The sequence below is a fragment of the Lagenorhynchus albirostris genome, chromosome 9, assembly GCF_949774975.1.
Source record: "Lagenorhynchus albirostris chromosome 9, mLagAlb1.1, whole genome shotgun sequence".
Taxonomy (NCBI): Eukaryota; Metazoa; Chordata; class Mammalia; order Artiodactyla; family Delphinidae; genus Lagenorhynchus; species Lagenorhynchus albirostris.
In genome coordinates, this window is record NC_083103.1 from 55,357,020 (window position 1) to 55,369,459 (window position 12,440).

At 50.5% G+C, this 12,440-nt stretch overlaps 1 protein-coding gene across 1 annotated transcript in view; it reads left to right on the forward strand.

Moving 5' to 3' along the window:
• USP35 (ubiquitin specific peptidase 35) overlaps positions 1-12,440 on the forward strand; it is a 74,356-nt gene that overhangs the window by 6,096 nt on the left and 55,820 nt on the right. Inside the window, exons 2-7 of the mRNA XM_060160122.1 lie at positions 28-710; positions 1,914-2,046; positions 3,622-3,751; positions 4,178-4,279; positions 5,705-5,863; positions 10,290-10,483. Of these exons, the coding sequence (XP_060016105.1) occupies positions 38-710; positions 1,914-2,046; positions 3,622-3,751; positions 4,178-4,279; positions 5,705-5,863; positions 10,290-10,483 (1,391 nt within the window). The 5' untranslated portion in view covers positions 28-37. The remainder of the gene's footprint in view (positions 1-27; positions 711-1,913; positions 2,047-3,621; positions 3,752-4,177; positions 4,280-5,704; positions 5,864-10,289; positions 10,484-12,440) is intronic.

Below are 12,440 nucleotides of genomic sequence, written 5' to 3' on the forward strand. Positions count from 1 at the left end.
TGTGACCCTGCTCCCTGTCCCCTGCAGCGTGGCCGCCATGGACAAGATCTTGGAGGCGGTGGTGACGTCATCATACCCCGCGAGCGTGAAGCAAGGGCTGGTGCGCCGAGTGCTGGAGGCGGCGCGGCAGCCGCTGGAGCGGGAGCAGTGCCTGGCGCTGCTGGCGCTGGGCACGCGCCTCTACGTGAGCAGCGCCGATGAGCTGCCCCGCCGCGTGGGCTGCCAGCTGCTGCACGTGGCCGGCCGCCACCACCCAGAAGTCTTCGCCGAATTTTTCAGCGCACGCCGAGTGCTGCGCCTGCTGCAGGGGGGCGCCGGGCCGCCGGGCGCCCGCGCGCTGGCCTGCGTACAGCTCGGCCTGCAGTTGTTGCCCGAGGGGCCCTCGGCCGATGAGGTGTTCGCGCTGCTGCGGCGCGAGGTGCTGCGCACCGTGTGCGAGCGACCGGGGCCCGCGACCTGTGCGCAGGTGGCGCGGCTGCTGGCGCGGCACCCGCGCTGCGTCCCCGACGGCCCTCACCGCCTGCTCTTCTGCCAGCAGCTTGTGCGCTGCCTCGGCCGCTTCCGCTGCCCGGCCGACGGGGAGGAGGGTGCCGTGGAGTTCCTGGAGCAGGCCCAGCAGGTGAGCGGGCTCCTGGCGCAGCTGTGGCGCGCGCAGCCCGCTGCCATCCTGCCCTGCCTCAAGGAGCTGTTCGCCGTCATCTCCTGCACAGGTGCGTGTGTGATAGGGGCGGGCGGGACCCGTGCGTGCGGAGTCTCCTGTGTGGCGTGCCCACCTCGTGGTGTGGCGTGTGCATGCTGGTGCACAGGTGTGTATGTGTGTGGGGGCGGGTGCTGTTACTTCGTTTAGTTAGCAGGCCCCTTATGCGCTCCTGCCGGGTGGGGGGCTCCTATCCGGTGGTGCCTGCTGGGTATGCAGAGAGGAGGGGACCCAGATCAGTCGGGCCTGGAGGAGGACCAGGGGGCTGAGACAACAAGATGTGGGGTGGTCATCATGTCCTTTGGGTCAGGTGGGTTTTGTAGAAGTGATGACTTTTGAGTCAGGCCTTGAGAGCTGGGTAGCACCAGGCAGCAGGGATAAGGTACTCAGGGCAGGCAGAGTGGAAGGTCTGGAGACATGATAGAACCTATATGTGTCAACTGAATTGTAAATCTTGGCCCTCCGTTGACAACTGTGGAAATTGGACTGTAGTTTAAGTGACTGAAATAAAATCTGTGCCTTCCCTGATTATAGGGCTGTTCAGGGGAAAGGAAGGGAATGTACCTGGCAGGAGGAAGGACCAAGGCCAGGTGTATAAGGACCTAGGTCTTTATACAACTGGACAACAAATTTTGATAACTAAATTTTTTTTTTTTTTTTTTTTTTTTTTGCGGTACGCGGGCCTCTCACTGTTGTGGCCTCTCCCGTTGCGGAGCACAGGCTCAGCAGCCATGGCTCACGGACCCAGCCGCTCCGTGGCATGTGGGATCTTCCCAGACCGGGGCACGAACCCGTGTCCCCTGCATCGGCAGGCGGACTCCCAACCACTGCGCCACCAGGGAAGACCGATAACTAATTTTTTTTTTTTCATCTCTATTGGGTTCCACCTGGAATGTCCTCCCTCCCGCCGAGTCACATAGCCCTCCTACCTGTTCTTGCCAGCTCCAGTGTTACCCCATCTAAGGGTCTATGCCTATACATGCACAGCTGGGGGTTAGTGCTTTTTTCTTTGCCCAGCACAGTGCCAGTGAAGGTTTGTTGAGTGAATGAGCTAAGATGAGATCAGAGGCTGGGATGCTATAGGAGGCAAGGAGGTGGCCCTGATGTGCTCTTTGCACAGGCTCCCTAGTTCCTTGGTAGCATGAAGGACATGTGGTGATAGGGGAGGTGTGGGGTCCACTTGTCCTGCAAAGCTCAGCCCAGGCACCTGTTCCAGAGGAGGAGCCACCATCTAGCGCCCTGGCCAGTGTGGTCCAGCACCTCCCATTGGAGCTCATGGATGGTGTCGTCCGGAACCTCAGCAATGATGACAGTGTGACCGACTCCCAGATGCTGACTGCCATCAGCAGGTGGGCTGAGGGACGAGTGGTGGTCAGGTCTCTCTCTCTCCCAGAAGCCCCTTCTACTGGGTGGGATTGCTGGGCTAGATATAGTGTCAGAGGGCCCAGGCCCTCATGCTTGTTCATTCATCCATCCTTCTTTGAGCCCTTCCTGTGCCTGGCCCCAGGCTGGATGTGTAAGACACAGAGAGCCTTGCCCTAGTGATGCTCTCAGGCTGGGTACCAACTTTGTGACCCTGGACAAGTCAGTGAAGTCTCTGAGCTTCAGTTCTCCCCTCTGTAATAGCAGAGGTGGTATAAGAAGTTGTCAGGTTTCCACAGGGTCAATGATAGGAGGTAAAATTACTTTAATGAAGTGCTTTCTGAGTTTGGCAAGTATGATAAATGGAGTTTGGGTGCTTTTCAGCTCACAGAGCTCTTGCACATCCCCCACCTCATTTGAACATCATTACATCTGTGATCTAGCCACATATGCCTGGCCCGTGATCCCCGAATATGACGCCTACCGTCCTGCCTGCAGGCCTTTGGCTCTACAGACCCCATCTACCTGGCATCCCCCCTCCCCCCCTGCCATTCTTTCCATACCTGTGTGCAGATCCACTGTCTTCATTGGGCCTTCCTGGATTCCTTGTCTTCAGTGGGTAAGAGTGTAGGCTCTGGAGATAAGCTGTGTGAGTTCAAATCCTGGCTCTCCCACTTCTTGCCTGTGTGACTCTGGGCAAGTTACTCAACCCCTCTATGCCTCAGCTTCCTCATCCATAATTTGTAGTATAATTGAACTCATCTTACAGGTTTGTTGTGAGGATTGAATTAGATAAAATGAGATATTACGTGTAAAGTGCATAGAACAGTGTAATGGTAGCTATTATTACCATAATTACTACTATTTGCTTTGCTCTCTATTGTTCTCTTTATAGCCCAGTCTACTGAATATAAAAATAATGATACTAGTGACGTTTTTCTGAGCACCTACTGTGTGGCAGCTTCATGCTCAGTGCATGCAGGCATTATCTTGAGGGGGTCAGAAGGGTTAATACATGTAAGGCAGATGGAGCAGTGCCTGGTACAGAGTGAATATGACATAAATGTTAGCTGTTAGCTGTTATCTCTTTTAACTCATATAACGAACCTGTGAGGTAGGTATTATCCCCATTTGACAGGAAGAAACTGAGGCTACAGAGTAAGTGACTTGCTCCAGGTCACAAGCAAGGGTTTGCTGGAGCCAGAGCTTCCAGCCTGGGGGCAGTACTCCTCCTGCCATTGGGCCTCACAGTCCAGACAGAGGCAGCCAAAAGCCCTGTTCTGCCACTGCAACTCACTGTGTATGAGGTGAGGTTGGGAATACTGAGAGGGCCTGGTTCCCCTTCTGCCGGGCTGGGAGCCCCAGTCTCTGCCAGGTGCCTGTGCTGGGCATATTTGCAGTTCCCAGAGGTGTTCTGTTCATCCCACGGATCCCAGGGCTGCCCTGTGTAGGTGTGAGTCAGTGTGGGGGGATCTCAGGTCATTATGGCTGGTCCCTGGGCTGCCCCCTCCCAGGCGTTTGGGCCTCCCTGATCCTTGTGTCACGGTCACTCCCCTCACCAGGATGATCGACTGGGTGTCCTGGCCCCTGGGGAAGAACATTGACAAGTGGATCATTGCACTGCTGAAGGGCCTGGCCGCTGTTAAGAAGTTCAGCATCTTGATCGAGGTGTCACTCGCCAAAATTGAGAAGGTTGGTGGGCCCCTGTCCTAGCCCCGGCTTCTGGCCTTTCCTGCTAGTCTCTTGCCAGGGGCAATGCAGGTCTGGGAGGCAGAGCACGGGGCTCCCACCCAAGCTCGCTGTGACCTGGGACAATTCACTGCTTCTCTCTGGGCTTCAGGTTTCCCCCATTCATTCTTCTGACTCTTCATTAAAGTGTGTGTGTCTGTCACTTTTGGTATGTCCATCCATCCATCCATCCATCAGATATCTAACTGTTTTGCTGTCCATCTCACCACCCATGCATCCATCCAGGTCTATGAGCACCTCTGTGTTCTTACTCCCACATGGGTCTGCTGCTTTAACTCCAGCATCTCTGGCCCCCTTTCAGGCCTGTGGCTACCCTTGGCCTTGGGTGGCCCAGGCCTGGGGGACTCCTGACCAGAGGCTTTCTTCCAGGTTTTCTCCAAGCTTCTGTATCCCATTGTCCGGGGAGCCGCCTTGTCTGTCCTCAAGTATATGCTCCTGACCTTCCAGCACTCCCATGAGGCCTTCCACCTGGTAAGGGCCCCTGCGTGTTGCCCCGAAGGTGGGCGGTCCTGCATCCTCCACAGGTCTGGCTGGAGGCCAGACATGCTGTCTCTGTTGGGGCATAAGGGGTTGGGGCTTGAGGCCCAAGACCTCCAAGTCCTGGACGTTAGGACTGGAGGAGACTTGAGACCCAATTTTACAGATAGAAAACTGAGGCCAAAGAATGGGTGTGACCTCCCCATGGGTCCTGAGTAGAGCGACAGGCCTAGAATGATGGCAGCTGTGTTACTTGGGTGCCAGCTATGTGGCAGGCACAGTGCTAAAGACAGTCCACATGTTCATTCATTTTACTCCCGGAGTAGCCCCAAAGGGAGGTTCTATCATTTTCCCCATTTTTCAGTAGAAGAAACTGCAGTTTAGGGAGATTAGGTTGCATGTCCTAGGTAACAGCTGGTGAGCGGTACAAGGAAGATTCCAGCTGAGTTGGTCTGACTCCTGATCCAGTGTCCTTCCTAGCTTCTCATGGTCCTTGGTCACTGCAGAAACTTTATGCTTCCTGATTTGTGCAGTGGGAAAAGCACAGAACCAGGGATTGGGGTTATGTGGGGTTGAGTCCCAGCTCTGTCATTTACTAGATGGGGTGACCTCGGGCCAGGCATTTACCTCTCAGGGCCTGGGTTGGGTGGGACAGGATTAGATGAGGTGACATTTATCAAGAGCCTGCCATATTCTAGGGACTTGGTAGATATTTATTTCTTTTCATCCTTCTCCCAAGCTCCCCTGCTCCCAGTTTCTGTGGCCTGACTCTTCCATCCCTGGGACACTATGGTGTGGCTCCCCTGTGGGTTTGAAAGTTAACACTGTAGCACAGAGGAAAGAAATGGACTTTGAGTTCAGACAGACCTGGCTGAGACACCAGCTTCTCCCAGAACCCATGGTGAAATCCTTGGCAAATTACATAACCTCTCTAACTTTAATTTCTTCTCTGTAAGATGGGGATAGTAATTGCCACATGGCACTGTGAGTGCTTGACATATAAAAGTTTGCTGCCGCTCGTGTTCTGTCAGCTGCCACCAGCGGACCACATTGTGGCCCCAGCGTCACTCCTGGGTGACAGAGGAGCCCTGGTCACTCAGACCTTCAGGCGCTTCAGGCAGGTTGGTTGGCTGGTACTTAATAGCTGGGGCTCAGGCTCAGGCCTCCCCTGAGCTGTGAGGAGGGAATTATTTGTCGCATTAAACAGATGAAGAGACTGAGGAAGAGTATCCAAGGTCATGTGTCTTATAAGAGGGTCACCTGCCTGCAGAGCTCAGGGCCCTGTGCAGGTAAGGGGCCCAGTGGTCAGGTGGGCAGACCTCCTTGCTTCAAGGAGCTCTGGGTGCTTCCAGCACTGACCACCATCCCATGTCTTAGGTGGGTAAACGGGTGCTGACTAACCCTGCTCTGCTCTCACAGCTCCTCCCTCACATCCCCCCAATGGTGGCCTCTCTGGTCAAGGAGGACTCCAACTCGGGGACCAGCTGCCTGGAGCAGCTGGCGGAGCTGGTTCACTGCATGGTGTTCAGGTTCCCCGGCTTCCCGGATCTGTATGAACCCGTCATGGAGGCCATCAAGGTGAGTGACAGTCCCCCCTGCTCCCGTGCCCCACTCTGAGGAGGTTGCTGACTTGGGCTTTGCTCAAGGCCACACTACAGGTTAGGGGCCGCCCTCCATCCTTTGGTCCCTGGCTGTCTCCCATTACCTCCCCCAGCCCATCGTGGGCTTCAGGCGCACTGAGCCACCTGCCATTCCCCCAGATGGATCTTCCTCTCGCGATTGTTCTGAGCCTTTGCATATGCCGATCTCTCTAACTTAAACTCCTGTCTTGTCTGCCTGGATAGCTCTTATTTCTACCAAGCCTTCTTCTTGAAGGTTCTGCTCAAGTGTTTCTCCTTCAGGAAGCCTTCCCTGATAACTCTAAATTACACGCCCCCCGCACTCTGCCCCTCAGCTGGGTCATGGCCTCTCTGAGCTTCCACAGCCCTAGTGTATCCCTCAGTCACACATTGTCACTGTCTGTATGTCTGTTTCCTCTTAGACTGAGCATTCCAGAGCAGAGATGGTTTACAATTGTTCACAAGACTTAATGCCCTACTCTGTGCCAGGCCCAGGCTGGGATCTGGGGACACAGGCATGAGGCAGACCACGTCTTCTCCCTTTGAGGAGCTCACAGCGTAGAGGGGTGACTGACGTGTTTACCCGTAACTGTGATCTAAGCAGCTTAAGAAATGCCTGTGAGGGTCAGCCTGAGAGCGGCGAGGCGGCAGAGGAGGGAAAGATCTCCAGTTAGAGGAGGAGGCTGCAAGGAAGAAAGGCTTCTGAACTGGGCTTGCTGGGTTGCTAGGACAATAACATTTGTAGCTAGAGTCACACTTGGCAGTGTCTTTCCATATATTTTGTCTTCTGTTGCTCACTAGAAACCTGTGAGGCAGGTACTATTGTTATTTCAGTTTCAAAGATGAGGAAAATGAGACTTGGAGAGGTTTGGTGTCTTATGCAGTCACGGAGGTAGTGGGAGATGCAGCCAGGGCTGAGGGTTGCTGAGCCCTTTCCCATTGCTTGATACAGAGGGCAGGTCCAAGTGTGGGTGAAAGACATCCAGGTAAGTGGTGGCCCTTTTAGAACCTCTGGTCAGACTTCCATTTCTGTAACACAGCAGATAGGTAACCTGAGAAGTGTCCCATTACAAAACACCTAGAAATGCTTGTTAAAATGTAACAGATGTCTTTTTAAGTACATAGCTGAGCTTGCAAGAGAGCAAGGGGGAATCCCCAGGGGCCAAAAAGGAAGAGAAAACCAAATTCCAGAATGGTAAATGAGAGGTGATACTCTTTTGCCCTGGGTGGGGAGGGGCAGTGGGTGAGATGGCCAACCTCAGTCCCCAAGGGGCTTGAGCCGGTGGGGACAGGAGTTGAGGCTTAGGGTCTGCCCCCAGCAGGGAATCAGCACTGAGAGGCCCATGTAAATCAGGACAAGAAAGGCTTTACCATTAGCAAAAGGGTGTTCTAGAAAAAATACACATGGTTCCAAGTAGACATCAAGGAAGGCTCTCTGGCTTGGTCTGGGCTCTGGATTGGGAAAAAAGAAATTGTCATCGTTGGACTGCTCTCATGTGGGTTTAGGGGTTCAAATTCTTATCTTCTTTGGTGTTGTAGCACCCTAAGCTCATTGAAAGTAGTCATAAACTTGTAATACCCAGGGATTGCCTAATAGAAACAGAAATGATACTGCTTTCAAGCCACAAAGATAGAATTCTACTAAAGATGAGTTTATAATCCCCAGATTACAAAACACGCAAGGGAACAATCCACCATGAGTGAGAGGTGATAGATACAACAAACAAAACCTCTGGCATTTACTTGGATTTTCTTAGTTTTTCCAACTTAATGTGAGGAAGAGGTGTTTTTCGTTGTTTTTTTTTAAACAGTCAGAGCTAACTAACAATAGAAGTAGCTGCCTTGCTAGATCATGAGCTCCCTGGCACTGGAGGTGGTTGAGCGGAGAAGATAGGACTTAAACCTGTTGGGAGTGACTGTTACTGTGAGCTTCTGATGGGCAGGGACCATGTCATTTTGATCTCTGTGTCTAATAAATGTCTGAGTGAATGAACAGGACTGTAGTGTGAAGTATGGTATCATGGAGATGTGAGCAAAGAGGAGGGAGCATGGCCCTGCCCTGGGCACCAGGGGAAACCTACGCTGAGTGAGATCCAGGCTTTGCATATTAGAGGCTATGGTCTGATCCAGCGGGCAAGGTGAGTCTGCAGATACTTATACAACTAGGTGTAGGGAGTTAGGCTCTATAAGACAGGTATAGATAGTGTGGGACCCCCACTTGAGAAGATTCTGGAAAGTCTTCTGGAGAGGGGATATAGGAGTTAGGCCTTGAGGGACAGGGACCGGCAGGAGGAGGCCCCCAGACAGGTCAGTGGGTAAGGTGTGGGAGCGGGAATATGCAAGTACTGTTTGGTGGTAAAGTGTGGTGGAGGGGGAGGGAAGAACAGAAGGATAGGCAGAGTGGAAGGCGGTGAAAACCAGATTGTGTGACTGCTTGTTCCAGCAGATCTGGGCTTCTCAAACATTTCTTCTGAAGTGCTTGACCTCAGAGGAGGGGACTCACCCTCCTGCAGCCTGACACAAGCTCAGAGTTTCTCTAAAATCTCATTTTATCGCAAAGATTCAAGTATATACTTCATAATCATAAACACTTGTTTTAATTTAAACATTTTTCTTCCTTGAATATTAGTGAATATAGCTCTAGGAAGATGTGTGACATTTGTCCTATGGCTTTGACTACCCCTTGCTTCAAGGCACTTTGAGAGGCAAGGCAGCAAAGTATTCATGGGGTTTTATTGTTTATAAAATTCTTTCATATGTATTATAGGAGTACATCCTTTGTATACAGTCTCCTTTATAAATTCTGGAAAGTTCTCTCACTTAGGCAGTTGTAGTAAGTCATGGCAGTTTCTCTGGGAGCTGTGGTCCTTGCTGAGGGAGCTACATGGTATGTAGACTTCCAGTCACATCAGGAGCTTGAAAGGTGTTTGAAAGTTTTTGTTTTATTCTCTTTATTCTCCTAAGAGTACAGTTACCTTCTTTGGGAAAAAGCATTTGATTTTTTTTTTTTCTAGTGTGCATATTTTTGTATCTTGTATGCTTGTGTTGCAGGGTGGGGTGTTGGTTCTGTCATTTTTTTTTTTAGCTTTGATTCTTTTTTTTCTTAATTTTATTTTTTTATATATACAGCAGGTTCTTATTAGTTACCTATTTTATACCGGTTCTGTCTTTTTGTCCCTATTTGTTCCCGTTGTGTGTGGGGTGGGGATTGGATAGGGGATAATAGGAAGAAAAAAGAAGGGACTAAGAGAGAAGATACTGAGCCCTTATCTTCTTATCTTGCCTCAGACAGCTACTATATTTTTTATCATCTGTGAGAGGTGACTGACTAATCTGATAAATTATAAATAATCCTGGGAAATGAGTGAGCAGATGTGTTAAACCACCACTTGAGCCAGACCTTCTGCAGCGACGAGGGCTTTCAGTGTAAGCTGGTCTGAAGCTCAAGGGCCTTAGACAAATCTAGGAACTGTGCTCAGGATCTGGAAACGAGAACGGGGCTAGAGGAACTGTCATGAATATCGCTTAAATCTACTAAGTAATACTGCATTATGCTTAGGTGTTTTTCCTTAAAACATGTCATTATTAGAACCAGTGCTTGGTAATATTCTTTTCAGTGCAGCTGTTTAATGTGAAAAAGGATAACAAGTGGGAAAGCACGCTAACCCCTGAGCCCGTGACCAAGGACCCATACTGCAGACCCCCAGGATCCTCCCACCGTCCTGACTGTAGGATCAAGTTCAGGGTTGGGGTAGGGGGTTACTAATTCGAAAAAGCTGACTCCGCAAACTTTAAAGTAGAGGAGGTGAAAACAGGAGCAAGCAACGTGAAAGTATAGAGTGCCAAACTGATATAAGGTAGGAGTATCCTCACTTGACAGATGAGCAAACTGAGGTCCAGGGAGGTTAACTGACTGAGTCAGAGAGGCTCACTGACCACAGCCAGAGAGCTGTGAGGACAAGAGTCAGGGCCAGGGTTGAGATCTCGACACTGCTGGATTGGGCCAGTGGGCCAGTGTTGTCATTGCTTACAGTCTGTCACATCCTGGGCTCATGTAACATATAGTAGATTCCTCGCTTATTGCCTCTAAGAAAATTCTTTCTCTGTCTGGGTCTTAGTTTTTTCATCTACACGGTGGGGATTTTACCCCTTTCTTAAGGTAGCTGTGGCATGAAAGATCATGTAGAAGGCCCACACGTCAAGATGAAAACCTAGAACATGTTTGAAAGCAAGGAGCTGTCCTCGCACATCTTTAGGGCATGTTTGGGGTGATATGCTTGGGCAGGTGTGTAGCAGGCTGTAGTCCAAGAAGGCTTCCCAGAGGAGGTGATATTTTTAGAGCTAAACCTGGTGCCCACTGTCCTGCTGGCTTGTTTCCCCCTCAGGACCTCCATGTTCCCAATGAGGACCGAATCAAGCAGCTGCTGGGGCAGGATGCCTGGACCTCGCAGAAGAGTGAGCTGGCTGGCTTCTACCCCCGGCTCATGGCCAAGTCAGACACTGGCAAGATTGGTTTAATCAATCTGGGCAACACGTGCTATGTGAACAGCATCCTTCAGGCCTTGTTCATGGCTTCCGAGTAGGTGCTACTTTTGAATTCCCTGTCTGCCCCTGCTTCTCTCCTCTGGGCTCCCTGGTGTGCGGGGGTGAGGTAGGGGTTGGAGAGGGTGGGTCCTGCTTTGTGTTATCGGCATAATTCCCTGAGGTCTGTGGGTATGTGAAGGGCAGGTGAGAGTTCCCAGAGGGCTCCAGGCCATTGCCAAGGCAGTAGGTCAAGACCGGATGGGAACTTGAGTTGGGGATTCAGGGGCTCAGCTGCAGTGGGAAGGGAGTCTGCTCTGGGTTGGTCGACATCACTGACTTTTCTGCTAGAGTCCATGGGGGTGGATAGTGTCTTCCACAGTAGGACTTCCACTCATCCTGGCCTTAGATGCCCCCTTTTACTAAAACAAAATCTTTATCATCGGTGGCTACCTATCCAACTTATGGCTTGCTTAGTACATTCACATTGTTGTGCAGCCGTCACTGCCATCCATCCCTATAACACTTTTCATTTTGTAAATCTGAAACTCTGTGCCTATTAAACACTAACTTCCCGTATTCTCATTCTCCCCTCCCCACAGCCTTTGGCTACCACTGTTATATGTTTTGTCTCTATGATTTTGTCTCTACTTTAAGTACCTCATATAAGTGAAATCGTACAGTATTTGTCTTTTTGTGATTGGCTTATTTCACTTAGCAGATGTCCTCAGGGTTCATCCATATTGTAGCATATTGCAGAATTTCTTTCCTTTTTTAAGGCTGGATAATATTCCATTGTGTGTATAAACCACATTTTGGTAATCTGTTCATTGGTAGAGTGACAGACACCTGGGTGGCTTCCATGTTTTAGCTGTTGTGAATAATGCCACATGAACATGGGAGTACAAATATGTCTTCGAGACCCTGCCTCTGATTCTTTCGGTTACATACCCAGAAGTGGAATTGCTTGGTGATATGGTAGTTCTGTTTTTTAGTTTTTTTTGAGGAACCTCCATATCGTTTTCCACACTGGCAGCACCAGTTTACATTCCCACCAACAGTGCACAAGGGTTTGGATTTCTCTACATCCTCCCAACACTTCTTTTCTGTTTTTTTGGTAATAGTCATCCTAATGGGTGTGAGGTGGTATCTCATTATAGTTTTTAATTTGCTGTTCCCTAATGATTAATGATGTTGAGCATCTTTTCATGTGCTTATTGGCCATTTGTATGTGTTCTTTGGCAAAAGGTCTATTTAAATCCATTACCTAGTTGTTGTTTTTTTTTTTGCGGTATGCGGGCCTCTCACTGTTGTAGCCTCTCCCGTTACGGAGCACCCTCTGGACGCGCAGGCTCAGCGGCCATGGCTTACGGGCCCAGGTGCTCCACGGCATGTGGGATCTTCCCGGACCGGGGCACGAACCCGCGTCCCCTGCATTGGCAGGTGAATTCTTAACCACTGCGCCACCAGGGAAGTCCCCCCAGCACCATTTGTTGAAGAGACTGTCTTTCCACCATTGTATAGTCTTTCCTCATTTATAGCACATTAATTGACCATAGGTGTGTGTCATTTCTGGGCTTTCAATCTATATGTCTGTTTTTGTGTCAGTACCATGTGGTTTTGATGACTATAGCTTTGTAGTACAGTCTGAAGTTAGGGAGCCTGATTACTTCAGCTCCTGTTTTGTTTTTCTGATTGCTTTGGCTATTCTGGGTTTTTTTTTTTTTTTTTTTTTTTTTTTTTTTTGCGGTACGCGGGCCTCTCACTGTTGTGGCCTCTCCCGTTGCGGAGCACAGGCTCCAGACACTCAGGCTCAGTGGCCATGGCTCACGGGCCCAGCTGCTCCATGGCCTGTGGGAACTTCCCGGACCGGGGCATGAATCCATGTCCCCTGCATAGGCAGGCGGACTCTCAACCACTGCACCACCAGGGAAGCCCTATTCTGGGTCTTTTGTGTCTCCATACAAATTTTAAGATTTTTTGTTCTAGTTCTGTGAAAAATGCCATTGGTAATT